The 23,550-nt window shown below is 36.2% G+C and overlaps 1 protein-coding gene across 2 annotated transcripts in view; it reads right to left on the reverse strand.

The window, feature by feature from the left end:
• Window positions 1–4,302: 4,302 nt before the first annotated feature.
• The window catches only part of rab27b (RAB27B, member RAS oncogene family), a 41,862-nt gene continuing 22,614 nt past the window's right edge, over window positions 4,303–23,550 (reverse strand). For both annotated transcript variants that reach the window (XM_026928782.3, XM_026928783.3), the window contains exons 2-6: window positions 17,759–17,930; window positions 10,474–10,559; window positions 9,382–9,485; window positions 8,799–8,922; window positions 4,303–4,916 (exon numbers count right to left, since the gene is read on the reverse strand). In XM_026928782.3, coding sequence (XP_026784583.1) covers window positions 4,727–4,916; window positions 8,799–8,922; window positions 9,382–9,485; window positions 10,474–10,559; window positions 17,759–17,930 — 676 coding nt within the window. In that variant the 3' untranslated portion in view covers window positions 4,303–4,726. The remainder of the gene's footprint in view (window positions 4,917–8,798; window positions 8,923–9,381; window positions 9,486–10,473; window positions 10,560–17,758; window positions 17,931–23,550) is intronic.

Here is a 23,550-nt window from a genome sequence, read left to right on the forward strand (position 1 = left end):
GTCATTCACTCTTCACTCTAAACTGTCCCTTTAAAATGTTCTAATATGCATGGAAATGGTCTTGTTCCTTGTGCATTAATGTAAATTTGTGGATTTACACAAAGGTTGTGTTTGTCATCTTCTAAATATGGATATGCATATTCTAAACAAATCATAGTCAAAATGTGGCTAAAGAAATACTCAACCAAATAAACTGCACTTTTATGACATGCTGTACTGAATTCATGTCTCCTGGGAGACAAGGAGATTTCAAATATATTGAAACAAAATCATTAGGAGTGATATGTGTACTGTGTGCTCTAATGCCCTAATGCTGTGCTCTAATCTCAGAACAAGTGTGCTAACTGGTTCCTGACAAACAGGGAACACTGACCCCATTCAGTACATACAGTTAACGTGCTGAATGCTATAACACATGGCTATACAATCAAGTCCAAAATTAAGTATACTTCCAAAAATGTTTATATCTTATTAAATTCATCCAGAACATTTTATTCTGCTGAATCAAGGATATGCAAGGATACATGTTTAAAACTAAAATTCTCATACGAACGGTTAAGCTTATATCTTGTTCATACACCAGTAGTTCAACTCACTGACTCATTTAGTTTAGTCATCTAGTATGTGTACTTGTCCCTACTACTTTCAGTCATTGAGCACATGTTGTTTGATGGATAAAAACTGATATTATATCTAATAAAATAAAAACCGTTGGTAGTCGCCTTTTGGCCCTGCCTGTACAGTTTAGCACAAAGTAATACGGTTTGTGTTCTCACACACACACACACACAGAGTTGAACACAAAGAGGTGTAGGCGTTTTTCTTTATTCATAAGGAACATACAGAACACTCATCACTTAATGTTCTCCAAGTAAACAGAGTTAGTGAAACCTGGTTTCCTGTTAGACGCCATACCTACTTTATACGCATTCATTTATATAAGCGCTGTGTACATACTAGAATAAAGGTCTGCAGGTTTGCACAGCACATCATTGGTCAGTAGAGCTATACAGGCACAATGAGAGAAAACTAATGTAAACTTTCAAGATTTTCTCAAATTCAGTATTAGGTAGATGTTTGTAATTGTGTACTGCTCAAAGATTATGAGAAATTATCTTTTAGCTCATGTGTTTATCTCATTCCAAGAATATCGTTTGCTCCATAAATTGTCATTGGATGGCAAAACCCTCTTGTTTTTTCATAAATTGGAAGGGAAAACAAAACATTTACATACACTTGCTATAAAGAGAGCCTAGAGTTCAGTAAGTGAATATAAAAAAGTGTTGGTTTTGGCACTGATGGAGGTGAAAAGGTAACATTATTAAATTAAAATCATGTACATATTTGAAGTAGTGCTTATGCTAATGTGTTATGCTAATGCTCGTGTATTTTTGTAAATCACACTTTAAAGTTGTGTGATTGAGTATAAATGTTTGCTAATTTTGTTGAATTTGTAAGTTTGGGTAATTCAGATCCTCGTATATGAAAAATAATATCCGAAGGGTAAAAAAAAAAGCTACTCATCGTAGCCTATGGGACAAAACCATGAGTTTTTATCTGGGTAAGTTATTGAGATTTTTAATTTCTTATAAATACTGTACATGCAAAGCATATTTTCCTTTTTGTATTTTGCACCAACTCTGTGTGAAACTGATATGCCAGCCATTCAGAAATGGCGTACGCTACGTTTTTCATTACAGCAGTTACCTCTGTCTTGTAGAGTTTCAAAAATTTCTTGCTTTGAAAAACCACAATTCAGCTCATTGTATTGGTTCAGGAAAAACACAAACGTGCAGCGCTCCCACTAGAGCTCTGTCCTAAACGCTACAATTCATGAGTAAAGTGTAAGTTCTAGTAAGTGTACTTTCTAGAGCACAGCTACTTTAGGAATTGTCCCAAACACAAAAAAATGCATAGAATCCATTTTAACAAGACTTTTCATCGCCGTTTATATGATGTAGTTCTCAGCGCCTAATGGAATGTGAGTGTTACCCATAATGCACAGTGAGCACTGGGTCATTTTAACACTCCGAATTAACTGTGAGCAGTGATACTGTTTATTAATTTAACATTCAAGTAACTGTGTAATGTAATAAATTGTAGGTTAGCTATATTATGTGTAACATATAGGTAGTAGTTACACTTGAGTACCTTCCCTGTGCCCTCAGACAGGCTTTAGCTTTAGCTCAGTGTGCTAGCAATTAACTAGCAGGCTAGTAGCTAATTACTAAATACAATAAAACAGGATAAAGTTATGAACCAAATGACATGCTATCTAAATGTTTCTCAATGACTCTTGACAGTGTTTTATAGATTTATAATATTATTAATATTATAATAGTGTCATGTAGACACTATGATGTGAATAAGTTTGGGAAATATTACACCAAATTAAAAACTGCTCTAAGTACCATGTGTATAAAAACTGAACAGATATGTTGTGTACATTCAGGAGTAGGGTCTTTGAATAGAACAAATGTAAATAGTTGTGTATAAGACAGATTTTTGTTTTCTATGAACTGGAGTTAGCCCTCCTATTCAAAGAAACTGTTGTGTGTGTGTGTGTGTGTGTGTGTGTGTATATGTGTATATATATATATATATATATATATATATATATATATATATATATATATATATATATATATATATATATATATATATATAAAAAATATATATATATAAAAAATATAATGTTTGGTACACTGACAAATGATAATGAATCTGCACATATGCACAAGCTCTATTAAACTAATTAATACTATACAAAAAGTGTTTTTGGCACACAAACAGCATGCGAGAAGTTAATTATTCTGGCAGTCTGAGTTGAGCTACACATAATACACAAAGTGGTTAGAATGATAAATTGCACCATTAACCTACACACACTGTCCAAAACACTTCCGCATCATGGAAGCAAAATGAAGTTATGAAATAACTGAAGTTTGGGAGAAAGACCACTCCTGGATTTTCAGCTCTTACCACAGACTCGCTGTGGAGGTCTGAACGTGTAGCGCAAAGTTCTCAGGCCATGTTCTCAGAGTGACAGCCACCCCAATCATTACAGCTCCACATTCACTGGCATGTAGAACTTGTAAGCCTGCTTTCTAAGCATTTATATAAATCTTGAATAATCCATTTCTAAGTCTAAAATATTTGTCACTTGAAACAAATGACCTTTCACCTTACACAAGGGTGAGTGAATGCATATAATTTAGCATTATACTTACTATGGTGATTGGTATGTTTTAATAATCATCACTACTAAGATTTTTGTTTCTAAGGAAATCAGATGTGGACCAATCTATTACCAAAAAACTGTCCCTTAAGGTTTTCATTTTTAGATTAATACAAGAACTAAAATATGAAATTGAATTGGGAATTCACATTAATGGAGTGAAATTACAGTAAATATGAGTACATCTGTGTAACACGTTAGCCAAATACACTGTGATTAGGGAATAATTCCTTTTAAAAATGACTGAGAAATTATTGTTTTGGAAACAAATTAAATCAAGGATTGAAAAAGAGAAGGAATATTTTACCCAAAAGCACCAACATTAATACTTCTATGCCTTCAAGGTGACATGCACTTCTTGTCAGTATGTTACAACCACTATAGCTAAATTAGAAATTTTGAGCAAAATATTCCTATAATATTTTCTAACAGCCAAAGAAAGTTATGCAATATTTTAGAACTAAGCCTAATCTGTTCCTTTTCCTCAACATATTTAGATGAATACTAAAAATAAGAATTTCCATGACAACGCTATATCAAGCATGGCAGAATAAAACCCAGCATCCATTGTGAACCTTTAAACCTGAAAGCTAAGATGAAGTTGGGCATATAAAGAAAATGGAGTTAACTGTGTTTCCGGGTTCAGCTAAATGTGGAAACAAAAACATACATTTAGAAAAATGGACAGTAGAGTAAGTGTGTAGACTCTATATTTAAAATCTTCATAGATATTCTGTCTTAAATAATTCTTAATTTGTATATTAATTAAAATGTAATATATCTAGAATAGCTTTGTCATAGTTAACAGAAAAATTTAACAGATATTCTAAACAAACACAATGGAGAAAAGGTGACTACCTTGTTGACTAGAACAATTTCAGAATCACCCCAAAGTGCATTGGAGATACAGCACAATATACATACAATGTGTGTGTGTGTATATGTATGTATATGTATGTGTGTGTGTGTGTATGTATGTATATATATATATATATATATATATGTATGTATATATATATATATATATATGTATGTATGTATAATATATATAAACAAAACTCTAGTTATGAGTAATTAAAGGGCAGAAAGCATTAATTTCATAAAAGTGGACTGGAGAACTAAATCCATACATTCTATCATACAGTAAGTATATTCATGCTTTAATGCAAGTCTTTTAAAAACTGAGTATTAAAAAACTCATAACCTGTCATAAAGAATTTATAAAGAAATAAATATTATTATAAAGAATCATTGTTTATACGGGTGTTTAAACGACCAATTATGAGGTGGAAAAAGACCAAAAGCTTATTAACCAGATTTTTTTTCTTCAAAACGCACTAGATATACTACAAACAAGAAAGAAATGATCAGATTTTTTAAATGCATTTACAAACAGATCCAGCACCCTGCTTTCATAATCACTCGAGTACGTACAGGACTGAGCTGTAACTCCACATCCGTCCACACGAGGGCGCAATAAGGCAATTTCTAACAGGCGCATTTTTTCTCCGCTGTTGGCGTGGTGCTCAGTTTGCTGGTGCTGTCTGTGTAATGTGCGTCGACATTTTCTGGTTTTTCCACACACTGCTCCATCCTCTTCATCACCAGGTCAAGCAGAGTGACCACAGCTTTATCTACTGCTGTGCCCGTCGCTGCACTCGTCTCAAAGTATGGGATGCTGGAAGTGAGAAAGGAACAGTAAATGATGTAGAATGGGATTTTAACAAAGCCTGAGACGTTTGCAGCTTTGTTAGTGTTGCAATGAGACAAAGACAAGTAACAAAACTCTACAGATAAAAGTGATCTACAAATAAAACTTGAGGGGAAAAAAAATCTAAATTTAAAGGTGACAAATATTGATGAAATATCTCCAAACAAAAATACAGTACTGAATCACACTGAATCCCACAATTAGATAAACACAATGTAGTGTCCAACTTTAACCCTGGAACCTTTGAAATAAAGGTCCAAATGAATTAGCCCACTAAGAGACAAATCACAAAGGAATGTCCACATGGCCACTATAGATTAAACACACACTCCTGCCCCTCTGCCCCTTGATGTCCGCAGTGGCCTTTTTAATCATAATTGAACTATAAATAAAAGGCCCTGGCTGCCGTCTCCCTGCAGTTTACATACATAACCTGCTGTTGTGCTGCAGACACTAAACCTGAGCTCTGATCAGCAGTGTACAGCTTCTGCGTTTACAGCATTTAAAATCATTCCTGCTGTCTCTCGACTGTTATTTTTATGTATATAGTTACACTTCATTGGGAAATCATGCAGCAGAGCAGTCAGAGCTCGTTAAACAGTGCCATATTTGAGTGTTTGTAGTTTGGACAAGTGCTGTGTATGTGATTAGCAATAAAATGTGTGCCATGCAAATTCTAACTTACCTAGAATTTTGATTCGAAGCTAGGTTGTTGGTTTTTTTTGGGGTTTTTTTTCCAACTTTGATAATTAAACTTTGAAAATTGCACATCCATTTAATTATGTGCATCATACTTAAGTCTTTCATTATTTATTCCTTTTGTAGTTAGTATAAATATGTCACTTGGAAACAAACACTTTGAATTAGGCTTATTACTTAAATGTATGCAATAATATTCTGACTGTCTATTGGAGCTTTTTATTCCTGAGCATTCCACAGACAGACAGATCCACAATGACATTATTCATACTCCTACATGTTTATCAGTTATTGGTTTGGATTAAACCCCTTCAAGTGAATAGTCAAATAAGCCGATAAACAAGAATTCAAATATAACTTTGATAATGGTGTGATGTCCACTATAACAAAATAGAAAAATCTTGGACCCTCTGGCTCTGCTATACAGACACTTTGAGACCCATTGCACTAATGGACAGAGGCAAGTCTGTAAATGAGATCTTGAAATAATGATAATTTGAGAAATAATATGGTGTGGTTTGTTATGTTCTGCTTGAATATTAGTTGCTCTAGTTCAGCAGGTTGTACTGTATTTGGGGTTTTAAAATCATTTGTCCCTTTTAAACTTCGAGCAGCTGCTTTTTCTCTAAGCATCTCTGCATTGGCCTGTTTAGGTCTGACATTGTACATGCAGATCCTAGTGGCGTGGGTTCATTCCTACCTAACGATGATGCACACAGAAATTTACTTGAGTAAGGGGCCTATTTTCTGCTAAATGTGATAAAGGTTGGCTCCTTAGGTTATTTAGTAAGCTTAATTATGAATCAGGTCCATGTAGTTTTCTGTACCTTTAAAATAAAAAATATGCATCTAAATTCTGGTGATGCCACCTTATACTGCTCCAGAGTCCGGAGCTCAACCCTGAGCTTGGGTTAGCAGTTTCACACGTTCCCTCCATCTACTTTCCCACCTCCCAACAACATTGCAGTAGATGGATTGGCAACTCTACATTTCCAAATGGACTGGAGTGGTGTATTTCTGCCTTGTGCCCAATATTCCTGGCATAGACTCCGCATTCACTGTGGCTCTGATCAGGAAAAAACAGTTACTGAACGTAAATGAATGAATGAATGCAAATTCTGCCTGAACTGATAGATACATATAAAACAACAAAGAAACTGAAACCTCCATTTTCACAGACACCTTTATGTCTACTTCTTTACAAAATTACACAGTGCTACAATGATTATAGTCATTACACGGAGCAAGCTGTGAAGGTTTGCTGCATAATTACAGTGGAGATATATTATGTGTCAGATTACAACAGATCTGCACTGGACTGTAGAGCACAACACTAAAGGTAAAAAAGTAACAAATGAAAGACTATTAAACGATTAATTACAGACAGTTACAGCTGAGGAGTCAATCACAGGTTAATTACACAGCATTTGCCATATCATTTAAAATTGCAGTCTAGTGATAATAAAAGTAGCATTTTTAACAACTTCTGCAACTACAGATTGTTAAACCCCCTTCCAGAGGGATCGGTCTCAAAATGTGTGAAATTTCAAAAACAACGATTAGCATTAGATCATGTCTCCAGCCTCCGACTGGTGCTCAACCTGATTTGAAGATCTGCCATGCATGTAATACTTTCAGAGTTTTTAATAAATTTAATGAAGCTCAGCTAAGTGATGTCTCAGCTAAAATCCATCACTTGCCCGCTAGACCCAGTCCCAACATTCCTTTTTAAATCTCTCTTTGATACTCTCAGCATGTTCTGTAGAAACGAGTACCAGATCTAGAAAACTGCTGCTGTCAGACTGTTATTTAAAAAAAAAATCATAACTTGGATCCATTAAATATGAGCAATGACTTTCCAATGTACACTTTTTAAGTCAAATTATACATAAAATGATACTCAAGGAGGTTATTTTGTCCTGCCACAGTAATAGCATTTTATTTTATTTTTTTCATTTTCAGTCAGGATTCAGATTTTGCCACAGTACAGAAATAGTGCTGCTGAGAGTAGTTAATGATCTCACACTTGGTGCTGACTGTTAGATGTTTCAGCTACTAGATAGAATGGAAAAGTGGGTTGGACTATCAGGGTTTTATTGGTGATTATTTATATTGGTGTTCCACAGGGATCACTTCCTATTTTTATATTTATTTAGTCTATGCTACCACTGGAGTATGCAGTTTTACATATTTAATCCCCCTGACAGACTGCACATCAAGCAGTATTACCTGGATGAACAAAAAAAAAAAAACTTCATGAGGATAAAACAGAAATTAGGTTTCTTACTACAGGCTTAACCTGTGTAGCTATAGTTCCTCAGTGTTAATTCCTGATTCTGATCAAAGCTTTAAACCACATACTGACAACATTCTTGCACTAAATATTGTAACTACATGTCTACTAGAAGAAGCTTGTGATTCTAACATGTACATGCAAGAGAGACCATATTAGACTGAATGGATTAGCACCATCATACAATATGGATATGTTCCCAATTCATTCATTAGTACTGCAGGCTTGCTCAATCCTTCACCAAGAAAAGCAGCCTTTTGTTTTTATACACCTAAAATGAAATTAATTACCAGCAACTACAGTATATAATTTTTAAAAATCCGCTAAAGACAGAAGTAGATTATTCTGTACACATCAGTCTTTTTATTAGTGTAAGTGGGAATCTAATGGTATGTCAGCCATACTAATGCTCTCCACACCATTTAACTGTTCTAACACAAGAGTCTTCATTTCAGAGTCTATTATCATTATTCATTGCTGAACTCACATTTCCTCTTCAGTCCTGAACTTTTTGACAGCTTTTGATCATTTTTAAACTACAATTTGTGTCTAACACAGTGCATCTAGGAGGTGGTGCGCAGATTGCGTGATGAGCTACAGTAAACTGAATGTTAACGTCAGACGCACTGCGAGTGCAGTTTTCAGCCGCAGCTGTGGGGGTGTATGTTCATCAACCCCACAGGAATCTCTTACTTACCCACAGTAATCTTTTAACAACCAACACCTAATATAGTCTTAATTAGTAGCATTGTAGTACTATATTTACTCACCTTTTTTACAAAATGTATATGTTTTTGAAAATGATGAGTTGGTGATGAACTCAGATTTTTACACTTGACTGTATCTCTTACACTCACCCGTATTTATCTGCCAGCTCTTTAGCTTGCTTCTCCTGAACTTCTCTTTGATCTGCCAGATCCGCTTTGTTTCCAATGAGAACAATGTCTGGATTTTCGCAGTAGGCATTCGCCTGTAGCTGACCTTCACATTCAAACAATTCATCAACTTACAGGTTTAAATTTCAGTGGTGGAACAAATAAAGATTTATCCAACTTCAAACATTGCGCTAACCTCAGTTTCTCTAATGAACATGAACAATCATGTTATAGAGATTAGGTTTTAATCATTTTGATGAAAAAGACTGGTGAAAGTTTACATCTCTTTGACCTCAATTTTCTTCAGTATTATTCATATACTATATCTGAAATTTTACTTGTGGATTAATGGCTTTTGAAATACACAATATTGTAATTAAATAAAATTCATCCATTCATAATCCTACATATAATTTGGTCAATACTAAATACCAAGCACTTTTTGAAGTCACCTTAAATGCTAATATGAAATACGGTTTTACTACTGTGATAACTTTTCTCCTGTTAACTGTGATGTATTTTTATAATACATTAACTATAACCATTTATTAGAATTATTACTCACTCATCCAGTTGCGGACGTTCAGAAAGCTTTGCTGGCTTGTCAGGTCAAACATGAGCAGGAATCCCATTGCGTCTCTGAAGAAAGCTGTCGTCAAGCTTCTAAACCTGTAATGAAAGTTAATAACAATAATCTACATTAAATCTAATTAATGAACATGAACATTATTAAAGCTCAATAGTGCTTTTAAGTCCTCAGCACAAAATTATTGCATATTTACTAAGACTTTATACTCTATATATTCTATAACAGCATGTTTTTTTTCGTCTTTTTTTTTTTTAACCATATCAAAGTGCCAGCAATTCCATTTTCTTATATTAAATAAAAAAGCACATCTTACTCAATGACTACAGTCCTCTATGAGTTATTGTCTCTATTGCTTTCAGGCAATGACAACATGATTTTCTGGACTTATATTAATGACAAATCCTGAATCTTGGCTGAAATCTGTAATTGAATAATCTAAAAGATTACAAAGTTGTTGAAAACTCAAAGTAATAAAAATGTCAAAACTTGCAGAAAATTTTCCAATATCAAGTCAAATCCTTAAAGTCATACTTTGTTAGACCTCCACAAATATCTTAAATGTACAAAAACTGTCATGACTCATGCTGTCAGAAAATATTTAGATCAAATCCAAGACCATTTAATCCATCCATTTTTACAATTTTAATAGTGTATTTACATGTGTATTATTTTACATATATCAGTAGGACACTATACTACGTTAGCATTACTCTACATTATGCCATTACCATGACAACTAGTATCTTCACTATTTCAGGAGAAATCAACAAGATTTTTTTATATTTCTGCATTGATTTTGATAAGATCCATTATGTAAAAAAAAAAAAAAAAAAACTAGCGATTTCCGCAACGGAATAGTCGAATCCTTCCAATATGGCATATGGCATTTTGTGTCATCTCAAGTCGGGTCAAGTGGGTTATAGCTTGTATACACTGGAATGAAATGTTGTTCCTCCAGGAATGTTAAAATCTTTAAAGTCAGTAAAGCTGTAAGTAGATACTGTGTCGTAAAACTACAATGTTTGTATACAACCGATGAAATATTTTATTTCATTTTATAAGTCGAACCTCTCCTGTCCTGCTGTGTCCCAGAGCTGCAGATGAACTTTAAACGTCTTTCCCGTAGTCCCATTAGGGCTGTTAGTGCTGTACACCTATATCACACACACACACACACACCTTTATTTATATAGCATAATTAAAAAAAAACATTAACATAAAAAATGTTGGTTGTTTAAACAGTTAACTGATAGGAAAATACTTTTTTTTTTAATAATTCATATAAATAATAAAAAGATTATTAATGTAATCCTGAAAAGAGTTGAAGCTGCATTAGCATGAGTGAAATTTGAATATAGTAAGATATTAATAACTGTGAAACATCCAGAAAAAAAAAAAGGGGAAAAAACCATCAGAATTATGTACACACACAGCCAGGGTTAAAGAACAGCCATTTACAAGTTATTTACAAGTACCACGAACAGATTCCAATTAAACACACACGCACACACACACACACACAAAGCCGCCCACACGTTCATCACCATAACAACACAAGGGACAATGACATAAGATATTCACTGAATAGTCTGATAATGATGGATGTACTTCTTTCCACATGTGCACCTCCTCACACTTTACTTGCATTACCAATAATGTAATATATTATTTACATATATTCATATTACACAATAAAACATGATGAGACATGCTTTTATAAGAAATTAAATAAAGGCGGGGTACTGTGACCACTCTGAAGTTAATTATTTTCCTATGACAGAATGCAAAAATAAGCAAAAATATATCACATGATAATATGTACATGTTCTTATTTGGATCCATCTAACAAATGTATTTATTATAAGTATGAGTGAAGGCACCATGCAGTTTCTCACTGATGACACCAGACAGTATCATTAAATACAGACCGCCTTAAGTAACATCTCTCTGCATGCTATGTAACCACTATTTACATAGTGTTACACTGCGTAAGTGCAGGTGTGTGTGTGTAATCATGAGTCATGCGTTTAAGTGTATGGGTTGGTGACAGAGAGTTTGTTTGAATCTGACTCATTATCATCTACACTCTATTCTTGTTTTGTGTGTGTGTGTGTGTGTGTGTGTGTGTGTGTGTGTGTGTGGTGATGCATTTGCCCTCTTCACTGACTTTTGCATCTCCAGCTGAGCATGGGCCACTGGCTTTATGTGAACATAACACATGCACACACACCAGATAACAAGAAAATAAGGTGATTAGTGAATGAATAGTCATACTTTCTGTTTTCAACCCACACTCTGTCTTACCCAGACACACGCCCCAGATGTAGATAATAGTGATATAGATAATAATGCACATACACACACTGTATTACACACACTGTATTAAGTAAATTAATCATTATTTACACACCAAAACACACCCTACATCCTGTACATGACTCATTTAATCACTCTTTCTGTCATTCCATATGTCTCTCTCAATTCATTTTCTTTTTATTCTCCATATTTCTCTCTCTATCTCTGTCTCTCTTTCTCTATACCTTTCAGTTTTCTCTGATTGTTTCTGATTGCGAGAATTTTTTTTTTAAAAATCCATTTTTCAAGGATTATAGATTTGGCAAGGAACTACAGTTACAGACTGAATTAGGGGACAGCAGAAAAGCAGCCTCTCTCTCCCTCCCTCCCTCCCTCTCTCTCTCTCTGTGTATGTGTGTGTAGTTAACTCCTTTTACGATCTGGTCTTACTGTAACAAAGAGAAATACAGGCAATTACCACACACACACACACACACACACACACACACACACACACACATTTTAATACTTAAAACTGGATTTGCACAGTATTATGATCCATGTTGTAATATGAATGTGTTAGTAATAGAGCAATACAGCCCACTTATTGTGGTACTGTACCTTATAAGCCTGTCACAAAAAAAAAATAAAAAACAAACAATGAACAGAAGTTGTTTCAGATATGCACTGAACACTCCCCTGATCATTGTTAGTAACCAGAGTAGATAGCTCAATAGTAGGATAGCTACTACATGGAAAATATTTGGGTGAATATGTTCTCTCAACTCTAAGAAACCATACATATATTTCACCAAAACAATGTGGAACTATTTTATTTACTTTTTAATCTTGCCTAAGGTATATCCCTGCAAAGACTGTGGGTAAGGAGCCAGATTAACAAACACGGTTGTAAAGCAGTTGCTAGTGTGATTTCCTCACACAGTGAATGTCAGGTATTGATCAAGTTGATGGTTAGTTACATGACATAGTGACACGGCTGTAAATCTAATCAATTTTGTTTATAATCAGACACTGTCTGACAAAATATCTATGGCGCGCCTGTGCCACAGTTGGAATGGGATTTTTAAATGCAATTTACTCATTTTTCACTTTTGGGTTAACCAGACTTTAAAATGCTGTAACTTTACTTCTGGTTGTGATCCACTATTTGGCCAAAATTTGTGGACACCAGACAATCCCTATCATATGTGCTTGTTGAAAGTCCCCCTTTACTGCTAAAATAACCTCCACCCTTCTGGGAAGGCTTTATGTTATATTTTGGAACATGGCTGTGGAGAATTGCTCATTCAGCCACAAGAGTGTTAGTGAGGTCAGGCACTGATGTTGGGCGAGGAGGCCTGGGGTGCAGTCAGTGTTCCACATCATCCCAAAGGTGTTCAGTGGGGTTGGTCCTCACTTTGTGCACAGGTGCATTGTCATGCTGAAACGTGTTTGTGCTTCTTAGTTCCAGTGAAGGGAAATCTTAATGCTACAAGCAGACAAAGACATGCTATACAGTTCTGTGTTTAAAGCTTTGCGGCAACATTCTGAGGAAGACCCACATATAGGTCTAATGGTCAGGTGACCACACACTTTTGCCCATATAGTGTACAAAAGAGAAAAATAACCGTATAGTTTTCAGATTACACCATATGAACAGCTTTCCCAGACTGCCCCACATTTATATTAATTGCATTTTTACTCAGCCACTCATGAACATAGTCCTTCCAATTCCAATCTGACCCAATCAGATCAATCTGACCCAAAAACTCAGGTTCATTAATTTATTCATCATCGCTTGGGGAAAAAGAAATGACAAAGATAGACAGCTAAAAAGAAGGGAGAGAGAAGAATGGCTGAAAAGATGTAACAAATTGTTTTATCTATGATTTAAGATAATCATATTGTTTTATGTCTGAGAGTAAAATGTTCATGGGAACAACAAAGACGGGGCAAAAAATGCCTGCACATTATGTTTGTTATTACTGTTATAAAGTGTTATTGCTAGAACATTTTAATGAATAATCTACCATTACATCCCGTTCTGCTGTCATGTTCTCCAATACTCCAGACTGCTATATAGTCTTTACATTCTGTACACTTATTTATACTGGTATGCATAATTAATCTTCTGATTTCCTGCCTCTCATTAAATCAATTTTCATGCATGCACTCTATTCCTAGCTTTTTTGCTCACACCTGATGCTACAATTCTGAGCCCCTTTGCTTGAGAAGACCTTGCTGACAACGTGATTGTAAGAGAAGTGACAGAACAGATGCTGGAGATGCAGAAACACAAGGCCTGGTTTCACAGCTCAGATTACAAATGCCTCCCTTTTAGATCACATTTCTATTATAAAAAAAATATATATGATGGAGAGACATTCAGGTGCCAAAGTTTTTTCTAACTTTTTCCTCCTTTCATTTTACACAGTTATCTGGGATTACTTCAATGGACAATTTAAGGTGTACTCTCGCTACTCACTGGGCAACTGTACTTTCAGCACGGAACATATCCATCATACAAAATTATGAGCAATTCATGCCACTGTTTAAGAGCAGATGTGCAAGAAGAAAGTAAATAACTGCTCTGCCTCTCTCAGGGCACAAAAGTTCCAGGGCAGAAAAAGTTGCTCTGCATTTCGAAGAGGTCCGACAGCTGGCTTGCTGAGAGGAGTCATTTTTAATGCATTAGTCTGCAGGGCCGTCTAACTAAGCAATCTCTTGAAATGGGTCTGTCCCTCTGCTATTCAGGAAACTTGGATGGACATTGCTAACATTGCTGCCTTACAGCTCCAGACTTGAGCTTGAGATACTGTCTGTGCTGAGTTTATGTGCATGTTCTCCCCGTGCCCATGTGGGTTTCTTCGGGGCTCTACAGATTCCTCCCACCTTCTAAATGCATACCAGTAGGTAATTGGCTAAGATAAATTAGGTGTGAATATATGTGTATGGTGCCCCATATTAAAGACTAGCATCCCATTCAGGGTGTATTCCAGCCTCACACCCAGTGTCTTAAGAATAGGCTTGGAATTCAGTGTGTGCCTGACCAGGATAAAGTGGTTACTGAAAGTGAGTGAGTGAATAAGTGTGGATACACCTAATTACACTGCCAGAGAACGTAGGTGATTGATTCAGGAGGAACAGAGCAGTCTGATGCACCCACCGATGTTCTGTGCCTCCTTAGTTGACTGACGTGCTGGCAAGGGGAGTAAAGATGAGTCGCAGTCAAACATTTCTCAATACAAGGCCATATTTATTCCATCCCTCCTCTGATGCATCGGGAAACCTCTCAGATCACTCAAATACCTACCAGCTCGGCTTGCCCTTCCAAGAGTTCCAGTCACCTTTCCAGCGGCATGCTGTGAAAACTAACTTGGGGGACACCAAGAAGGTCACACACATTGCTCCTCCTGTTGAGCCCTCACAACTGTCACTTGTGCCATCTTCTCCCACCATCCTGTTATCTCAGGCCTCACTTGGCTTCACAGCCACAATTCCCTTATTTATTGGACTTTAAAGCTGCTTAACAGCAAAATCTGTAATAAATCCCAACTAGCCAAACCAAACCAAAATCCCACTCTGTTATGATTATCATGATGATTAGCAAAACCTCAGCCACACGTATACCCTTTCGACTTTGAACATTTTTACAAGAAAGTGTTAACTTTTATGCTAATGAATACCTGTGCACATAGGCTCTATGATAAAGCTTTAAGGCCTTATCAATGTCCCCTGCTTGTGCCAGGCTCTTTACTGTTGGGAAAAGGATAGAGGCTTGTTTCCCTATCTTGACTATCAAGGTCTAAACAGCATTACATAATACTAAATGGCATTAATGCACTGGCGCCAGAAAAGGGTCACACTGTATCAAGTTGGCATTGCACACTTATCCAGATAATGTTTAAATAGAATCCTTCTGGCATGAAATAAGTACTTTCAATCTCTCAGAAATTTCTATGTTATGGATTGCATCACTTGTTAGAATGGCTGATTAATTTGGCTATTACAACCTAATGACAACAACAGACAGCCAAAAGCTCACTTTATATTTGCATATGACAATATAGTGTTAAATAACTATATTCATGATCCAATAATGTTATCTGTCTAAATGTCAAACCTTTAACATGTAAAAGGAGATATATAAATATTTTATTACAGACTCTATGAAAAAATAATACCACACTCAACCATGAAGGCCTCCCAGGTGACTGAACCTAAAGAAGGATTTTACATTTTTTTTCTTATTGAGGTGGTAACAAAAAATTCCACTGTTCTTTATGAAACAGCATTAACAATTATGAGCTATGCCACCTAAACACTACACACAGCCATCAAGGCTAATATTTTATGAGAACCATTAATTATGGATTTGATAAATAGGAACTGGCATGTCCCAGTGGCAGTGAATAAACTTTATAGCACATGGTCAAGCCCAAAACATGTGCCCTGTTGTTTTGCCTCTGATTAGTACCCTCAGTTTAAAAATTTCACTAAACCTAATCTCTGCAGTGCTTATAACCTACACTGTACTGCCAAAAGTAAGTGGACACCTGGCCATCACACCCATATGTGGTCCTTCCCCAAACTGTTGCCACAAAGTTGGAAGCACACACATGCATAGGATGTCTCTATATGCCGTAGCAATTTGAATTACAATTTCCCTTACTGGAACTAAGGGGACCCAAACATGTTCCAGCATGACACTGCCCCTGTGCACAAAGCGAGGTCCCTAAAGACATGGTTTGCCAAGGCTGGAGTGGAAGAACTCGAGTGGCCTGCACAGAGCCCTGACCTCAACCCCACTGAACATCTTTGGGATGAACTGGAATGTCGACTGCACCCCAAGCCTCCTCACTCAACATCAGTACCTGATCTCACTAATGCTCTTGTGGCTGAATGGACAAATCTCCACAGCCACACTCTAAATCTAGTGGAAAGCCTTCTCAGAAGAGTGGAGATTATTATAACAGCAAAGCAGAGACTAAATCTGAAATGGCATGTTCAGAAAGCACATATGTGTGTGTTGAGCCATACAGTGTATTTTGAATTTGTGAAGGAAGAGAGCCATCCCCACCACCTCAGGACACTTTGATTATTTGATGATACCATATGGGTTTGTCAATGCCCACCTCTGTCTTTCAGGTTTTTGTGAATAAATTCATTAGGGATATGAAGTTTATCTACACAGACCACATTTTGATTTACTACCTCTCACTACCCAAACACATTTAATCAAACCACAGTTCATTCTTGAGTTACATCACCACTCAGTAGGGAGTGACGGTGAATGAGGAGATTGAAAGTCATGTGGTCCAGGGCCATACATGACACTACTGTAACTAACTGAAATTATTTGGGACACTGGGATGCCACGGGACCCAACATAAAGTCATGGGAGCAGGCAGTTTTTACTTTCATGCAGATGGTCGCATATGAAGCTCACAGAACAAAAAAAGGCCACATTTATCAACATAGGCGCACACACAGCTAGATAAGGCTTCATGTGACGCATTTATTGTGTTTGTTTCTTCATCTTCAGTAAATGTTTCATTCTGGTCAGGGTTGCTAAGGTTTAAATTAATAATTTATTTATTTCATTTATTACTTTGGGAAATAGAACCAACTAAATTCATTACAAAATACTGCAGGCTGATATAAACAAAAGTAATAACTGCAGGAATGGTCAAACTTTCCTCTACCCTAGAAGACAACTTTACTACAGCATGCTGTCAGGGGTAAAGGAACTGGGAATGCCTTACAGTGACCTTTAAATCCAGCATTTTTCTCAAGGGGGAAACAGTGCTGATAAAGTGAAATACATTCTGACTTATTTAGTTATTTACAGCAACAATATGATGTCAGTGTGAATGTAAATACTTGCTTAAATTATTAAATCAACCCTTTTGTTTCCAAGGATTAAATCAACCCTTTTGTGATTCACTTTTTTTTTTTTTTTGCTTCAGCAAGAATTTGCTTCTTGACCTTTACTTCATGCACTCATGACATAGGATTCAAAACTTAATAGGACAAAGGAAGAAAGGAGGAAACTCACCACTCTCTTTTCCCTGAAGTCAATGCCCACGGTAGTGATGAACTTGGGGTTGAACTTGTTGTCTGTATAGCGGTAAAGGAAGGTTGTTTTTCCCACTCCTGAGTCACCGAGAGCCAGGAGTTTAATCAAATAATCGTAGTCCCCATCAGTCATAGTGCTGACCGCGCTTAACCTATAAACAATACGATACACACAAAGGCAAAAAAAAGTTTACTGCAATGCTTCCTTTTTGTTTAAATTTTTTTTTTGACATAGTGAACTAAGTCATGGCTGCACACATATGAATGGGAATCTGCATGGTAGAAATGAAAGACATGCCTATATATTGCTCATCTGAGTGGAAATGAACACCATTGTTTAGCTGCTGATGCATAAAGCTCAGATAATATTGTGATAGAAATTATCGATTCAGAAGAGCTTTTGATTACAAACCAAATGTGTCACTTTTGTACCATTTTTAGTTATAAATATATGGTGGACAAATTGTCTGGGAATCCCTATTTATGCCATATTTACAGATAATATTAGCACATTTACTGAAGATCAGCTGTAGCTGCTTTGTATTTATAAGACTGAAGTCCAGCTATAGTTGTTCAGTTATGCACTGATTCAAATATTCAAAGAAACTGAAAAAAAATCACAGCACAGCATGGCAGTGTCTGGGTGACAACTGTTTGCACATAATGAAATGAAGTGATTAATATGAACTTATGTAAAAAAAAAAAAAAAAATGGCATCTGCTTCAAGCTCTCCAAAAGCACAACAGACATCTCATCCGATTTAAATACATAAACAGATCCTGATACACAAACATGACAGCATGTTCAGTTCTATTTCCCTAATCTCATTCTGATGGGTTTTAGCCTACCAACCCATCACCTTAATCTTATGTATTAAAGTCATTCAATTAACTTTATGCATGTTGAAAACACTACCAACATTTAAGGCAAGTTATATAACGCTTATAAATGTGAATGTGAATAAATGTGTTCAGTGTACATACAAACATCTCAGTGTGACATGCAATCAGTGTACACCTGATGATACCGTCATCTCCATCTCTCACTATGGATAACACATGGATTAATATGTGACTGACTACACATTTAGAAAATGAATTAATTGTCTAAGCAAATGAAATATAAAAAGTTGACATCTTTCCAAGCAGCAAACAAGCTGCATGTAACTTGTGACAATGTCAGCTAGATGTTTGTGTGCTAGCTAAATAATACTGTAGATCTGTGTATGAAAGAGAGAGAAATTCTGTCGATTGTATCAGGGCCATCCATATTTAGCATATAATATTTTGCTTACATAAAGCCAACAAGAGAAACTGGACCACACAATAATCAGCAATAATGACATCAGCATTTACTCAAACATCTCGCATATGTCATTTTTATACCCTCCAAATGACTGAAAATAAGCTGTATAAGTAAATGGCCACAGACCGAGTTTGGAGCACTATACTTCATTGCATTCTTCACTGCTAGCCAGCTAGCCAACATGAGCTATTAGTTCATTATATGTGAGAGAATTAAGAGTTGTGGCAACTCCAATAATTGATTTTAACCCAAAAGATTTAGTTTAGCATGTTGTCATGTGTGACATGCAACACTACACTACACATCCTTGTTTATTTTATCTCTACCACAGCACTGATAAATTTTTTTATTATGATTGGTCAGAAGGTGATATGTAATATGATATGTGATATGTAATGAAAGTAGTTCCAGCTGCAATACAAATCAAAGGTTTATATTAATGCACTTGGTTTGATATTTTATCATCATTCTAGTAATGGCTCGATGGCAGATGCTCCAAAAAATCTAAGCCTGGTAATAAACAGATTAGTAAAATGTGGTGTTATTTAACAAAGAAAAATGTATAATCATTGACATGGTCAAGCTTTCTGTAAGAATACTTTAGCAGTTATGGAAGGAGTCTCCATTGTCAGCACTTTGTAACAGTCAAAGATAAAGCTGTTCTTTTAAGTTTAAACAGCATGGGAAAGCCTTCAGGACCATTCAGGTTTTCTTATAACCATCCTGACCCTTGAAATGTCACAGGACATGGATTATGACTTCAAACTGATTCTCTTCAAGCACAGAGTTCATGAGAAAGGCAAAGCATGAGAGTGAAAGAGAGAGATTAGCATCAATGACCTTTTGTGCCACATTGCCCATATTTAGCCAGGAACACAGAATGCCCTGTTCAGTCACAAGACGATTTTCATGTTTTATGCATGTGTGTTGTTTAGAGGAGACAGCACATGATTCAGAGCATGAGTGATCAGACGATTGAAGGGCAACACTACACAACATGGAACAAAACCTTAAAACAGCTCTAGGTGTTTGTCTCACAACTTGTAACTGAGAGCTTGCTAGCAGTCCAGAACAGCGGCAAACTAACTCAGATTGCACCTGGCTTTAAGACCTCTTAGAACAGATTGCCAAAACATTGCTAGAAAACGTTTTCATGCAGTACTGACATCCATCTTGATTTTGTGCCCTGTTAAAACCTTGCCCTGTTTTATAATTAAACCATGAAAGAATCTTGTTTCCCCAATCTGCCACTTTTGTGCCCAAATTTTCTGAACCTCTGGAGAACTACTGTTTCCAATGGAAAATGTATATTTTAAATAATATTCGGAATAAATTAAATATAAAAATATTACAGCTTTACATGCTAAATTGTCACATGATGCGATGATTGATACATCTCATAGTGTCTCATAATAATGATTTACAATGGAATGGGTCAGCCAAAAAAATGTAGAAAAATATGTCTTTGTGAACTCTTCCTACACATAAATGCTTAATATTAAAAATGTATGCTTTTCCTCTGTTAGAAACAGGAGTTTTTGGAGAGATTGGGGAAATGAAAGCTCCAGGCATTCGTACAGAAGGATGCTCAGATTTTAGCTTCCTGCATTTCCGGTTAGTACATTTTATTGGTTTGCTGCAGAAGAGGCATGTGATAAATCATGCCACCTTACACTACGTTTATGCGTAATTGCAGTGTTTCTCCTGTCAAAAAACATTCTACTATAGTTTCTTGTAACCTTCTTTACTGTCCGATGAACTAGCAGGCCTGTGGCTACATACCGCTTAGCACAATACAATGTACCAGGGTCGCACTTTGGGCCTGTCAAGAGACCTTGAAGAGGAGACTGCAGAAGATGGCCTTTTTATTAGCAATCTCTCCAGCAAAAAGAGTGGAAAATCTTCATGGCTGTAAGTTTGCCTTGCATGCAATGGTGCACAGATGATTCTGATGTATGACAGCAGTATTTATTGCAAATGATGTGTCATTCGTCACTTTGTGACTTTGATCAAGTTCTCAGCATGCTTGCACATAAGGTGGTATCCATGTCATTCTCATCAACCTGTGCCATTGATCCAGGGTTCCACGATGACTTGTGTAACTACCTTTTGTCTCCAATTGGAATTGGAGAAAAAACAATAATACAGTGGACAATGGAAAGTCATGAAAATGTCCAGGCCTCAGAAACAAGAAGTTAAACATTGGAATGTGATTCACTTTTCAACATGACAATGACTTGCCAAAGTAAACCACCAAATAAACATAAACTAATAAAAGGATAGAAAATCTCACTGAAGTGCTTGAGAATCACTTGAATAGGGGAGTTCATGGATGTTCCTGAACAATTTGTACAAGTCTGTATATTTATTTCTGCACATATTCAGAGACAGTACAATCATGACAGTATATGCAAGCTACATCCAGTACTGGGAAGGTTAACAGACAACAGCATACTTATGTCAGCAATTAAAAAGACAAGGAACATATGGTAAAGTGTGAGCTAGCAAACTGGCCATTTTATCCATCTATCTTTAATCCACCCAAACCTAAATATAATACATAAAATGTCTGGCTTTTACAAAATTTGTTGACCTTGTTGAACCAATGGAACATGTTTAAAGTAACAGGGTAATAGGCAATAATATGTAAGCTGTTAGCTGGCATCAGTTTGGTGCTAGGGCAACAACCGAGGAGCTGACTTAACCACAGTCAACAATACTGTTACTACACCATCCTGTTCAGCATCACATTAGCCAGGCACAACAGAAGAAAGGCCAGTCCTTTTCTACCCTCTTCTTTTTCAAGGTCTTTAAGAAAACTAGCCTTTACTACTAAATGATTAAATTGTGCTATCCAAAGTAACCCAGCATGACTAGCAACAAATCTAACTTGCTAAGCTAGCTATCAGGTCTAATCTTAAATTTTAAGCACTGCTATATATTGATATTTTTGGGTGATCATTTTTAAGAGTGTATGGAAATGGCCCAAGGCATTTAGCTTTTTTTAAAAGCCTTTAAAATGTCCTTGATCTACACATTAAGGCTACGGATGCTGAGAAATATCACATCAATATACGTCAATACAGATGTCAAGCCCTATAACCTTTCCATTTATGAAATACTGTGGCATTCTTCCTCCTCACACTCACTCGCAAGCACGCACACACAGTTGGGTCTCTGGCTCTCTCTACAGGAGCCAAGCAGACATCTGTAGTGGGGAAGGCAGAGGAGGAGGAGAAAGGTTAACAACGCTGTGAGCGATCGATGTTACACAGGAACCAAGCAGTGAGAGGAAACAAAAGCTTAAGGGAACAATTTAACTCCAAAAATGCTAATGCTAACATTAACAATAAATTAATAAACAATGGTTACACGGCCTCTGTACTAGTTGCCAATGAGTTACAAAATACCCATTAGATCAATTGGTCAATATGAGCATCAGGTTTGTAAGGATTATGTCAATTATGATCATACTAATGTTAAGTGGCTAACAGTAAACCCCTTAAAGTCACAGCTTATTGTTTAATAGAAATATATTGTTTAGTTATTTATCTTATGGCATATTATTCATTAATTACTACAAATTATTTAGTAACTATAAAAGTTGTGTAGTTACAAGAGTGAAAAATGTAAATCTGGACCCACAGACAATGTACCGGATTCAGATAATATACTAAAATTGTGCTTATTGATTTTAGCTGACTTGCCAACAGCTAGCACTGTACAGGGTGACAAGTAATCCTTTAGCCACAACAACAGCACTGCAGTTGCCTATGTTGCATGTCAATTAATGTCCAAATAGGTTTAATGATTAAATAAATAAATAAATAAAAAAAAGCGTTTTTGTCAGTTATTAAATGGATGATCATGCAGATTTTAAAATGCAACTGATTCAGAAAGATCGTAATAGCAGTGCATTCTGTGCCTGTGCTCAGCTCTGTTACTAGATAAGCCACAGACAGGTGAGATCAGCAAAGAAATTTAGGAATAGGAAACATGAGAAGCAAGAGAAGCAAGAGAAGTTAATTCAGGGTGTTTATTTATTTAGCTTAATGTGTAAGTTTACCTGACATATGTAAGACACTCTTGACCAATCCCGCCCACTTCCGCAGACACTCTTGACCAATCGCGCCCACTTCCGCGGACGCTCTTGACCAATCGCGTCCACTTCGACAGACGCTCTTGACCAATCGCGTCCACTTCCACAGACACTCTTGACCAATCTCGCCCACTTCTGATGACACTCTTGACCACTTCCCAGACACTCTTGACCAATCCCTCCCACGTTGTCAGACACTCTTGACTAATTCTGCCCACTCCAGCAGTTCTTTCTGTTTGTAGCAGCCTGCAGTTTTTTCTCTTGAACTTAGTTATTTCTATTTCCCAAAATATAAATATTTTCCTAAATTTTAGTATACAGACCAGTATATCTTTTTTGCACATCTGCCTGATTTATGCTGACAGTGT

This window comes from Pangasianodon hypophthalmus, chromosome 15, assembly GCF_027358585.1.
Source record: "Pangasianodon hypophthalmus isolate fPanHyp1 chromosome 15, fPanHyp1.pri, whole genome shotgun sequence".
Taxonomy (NCBI): domain Eukaryota; kingdom Metazoa; phylum Chordata; class Actinopteri; order Siluriformes; family Pangasiidae; genus Pangasianodon; species Pangasianodon hypophthalmus.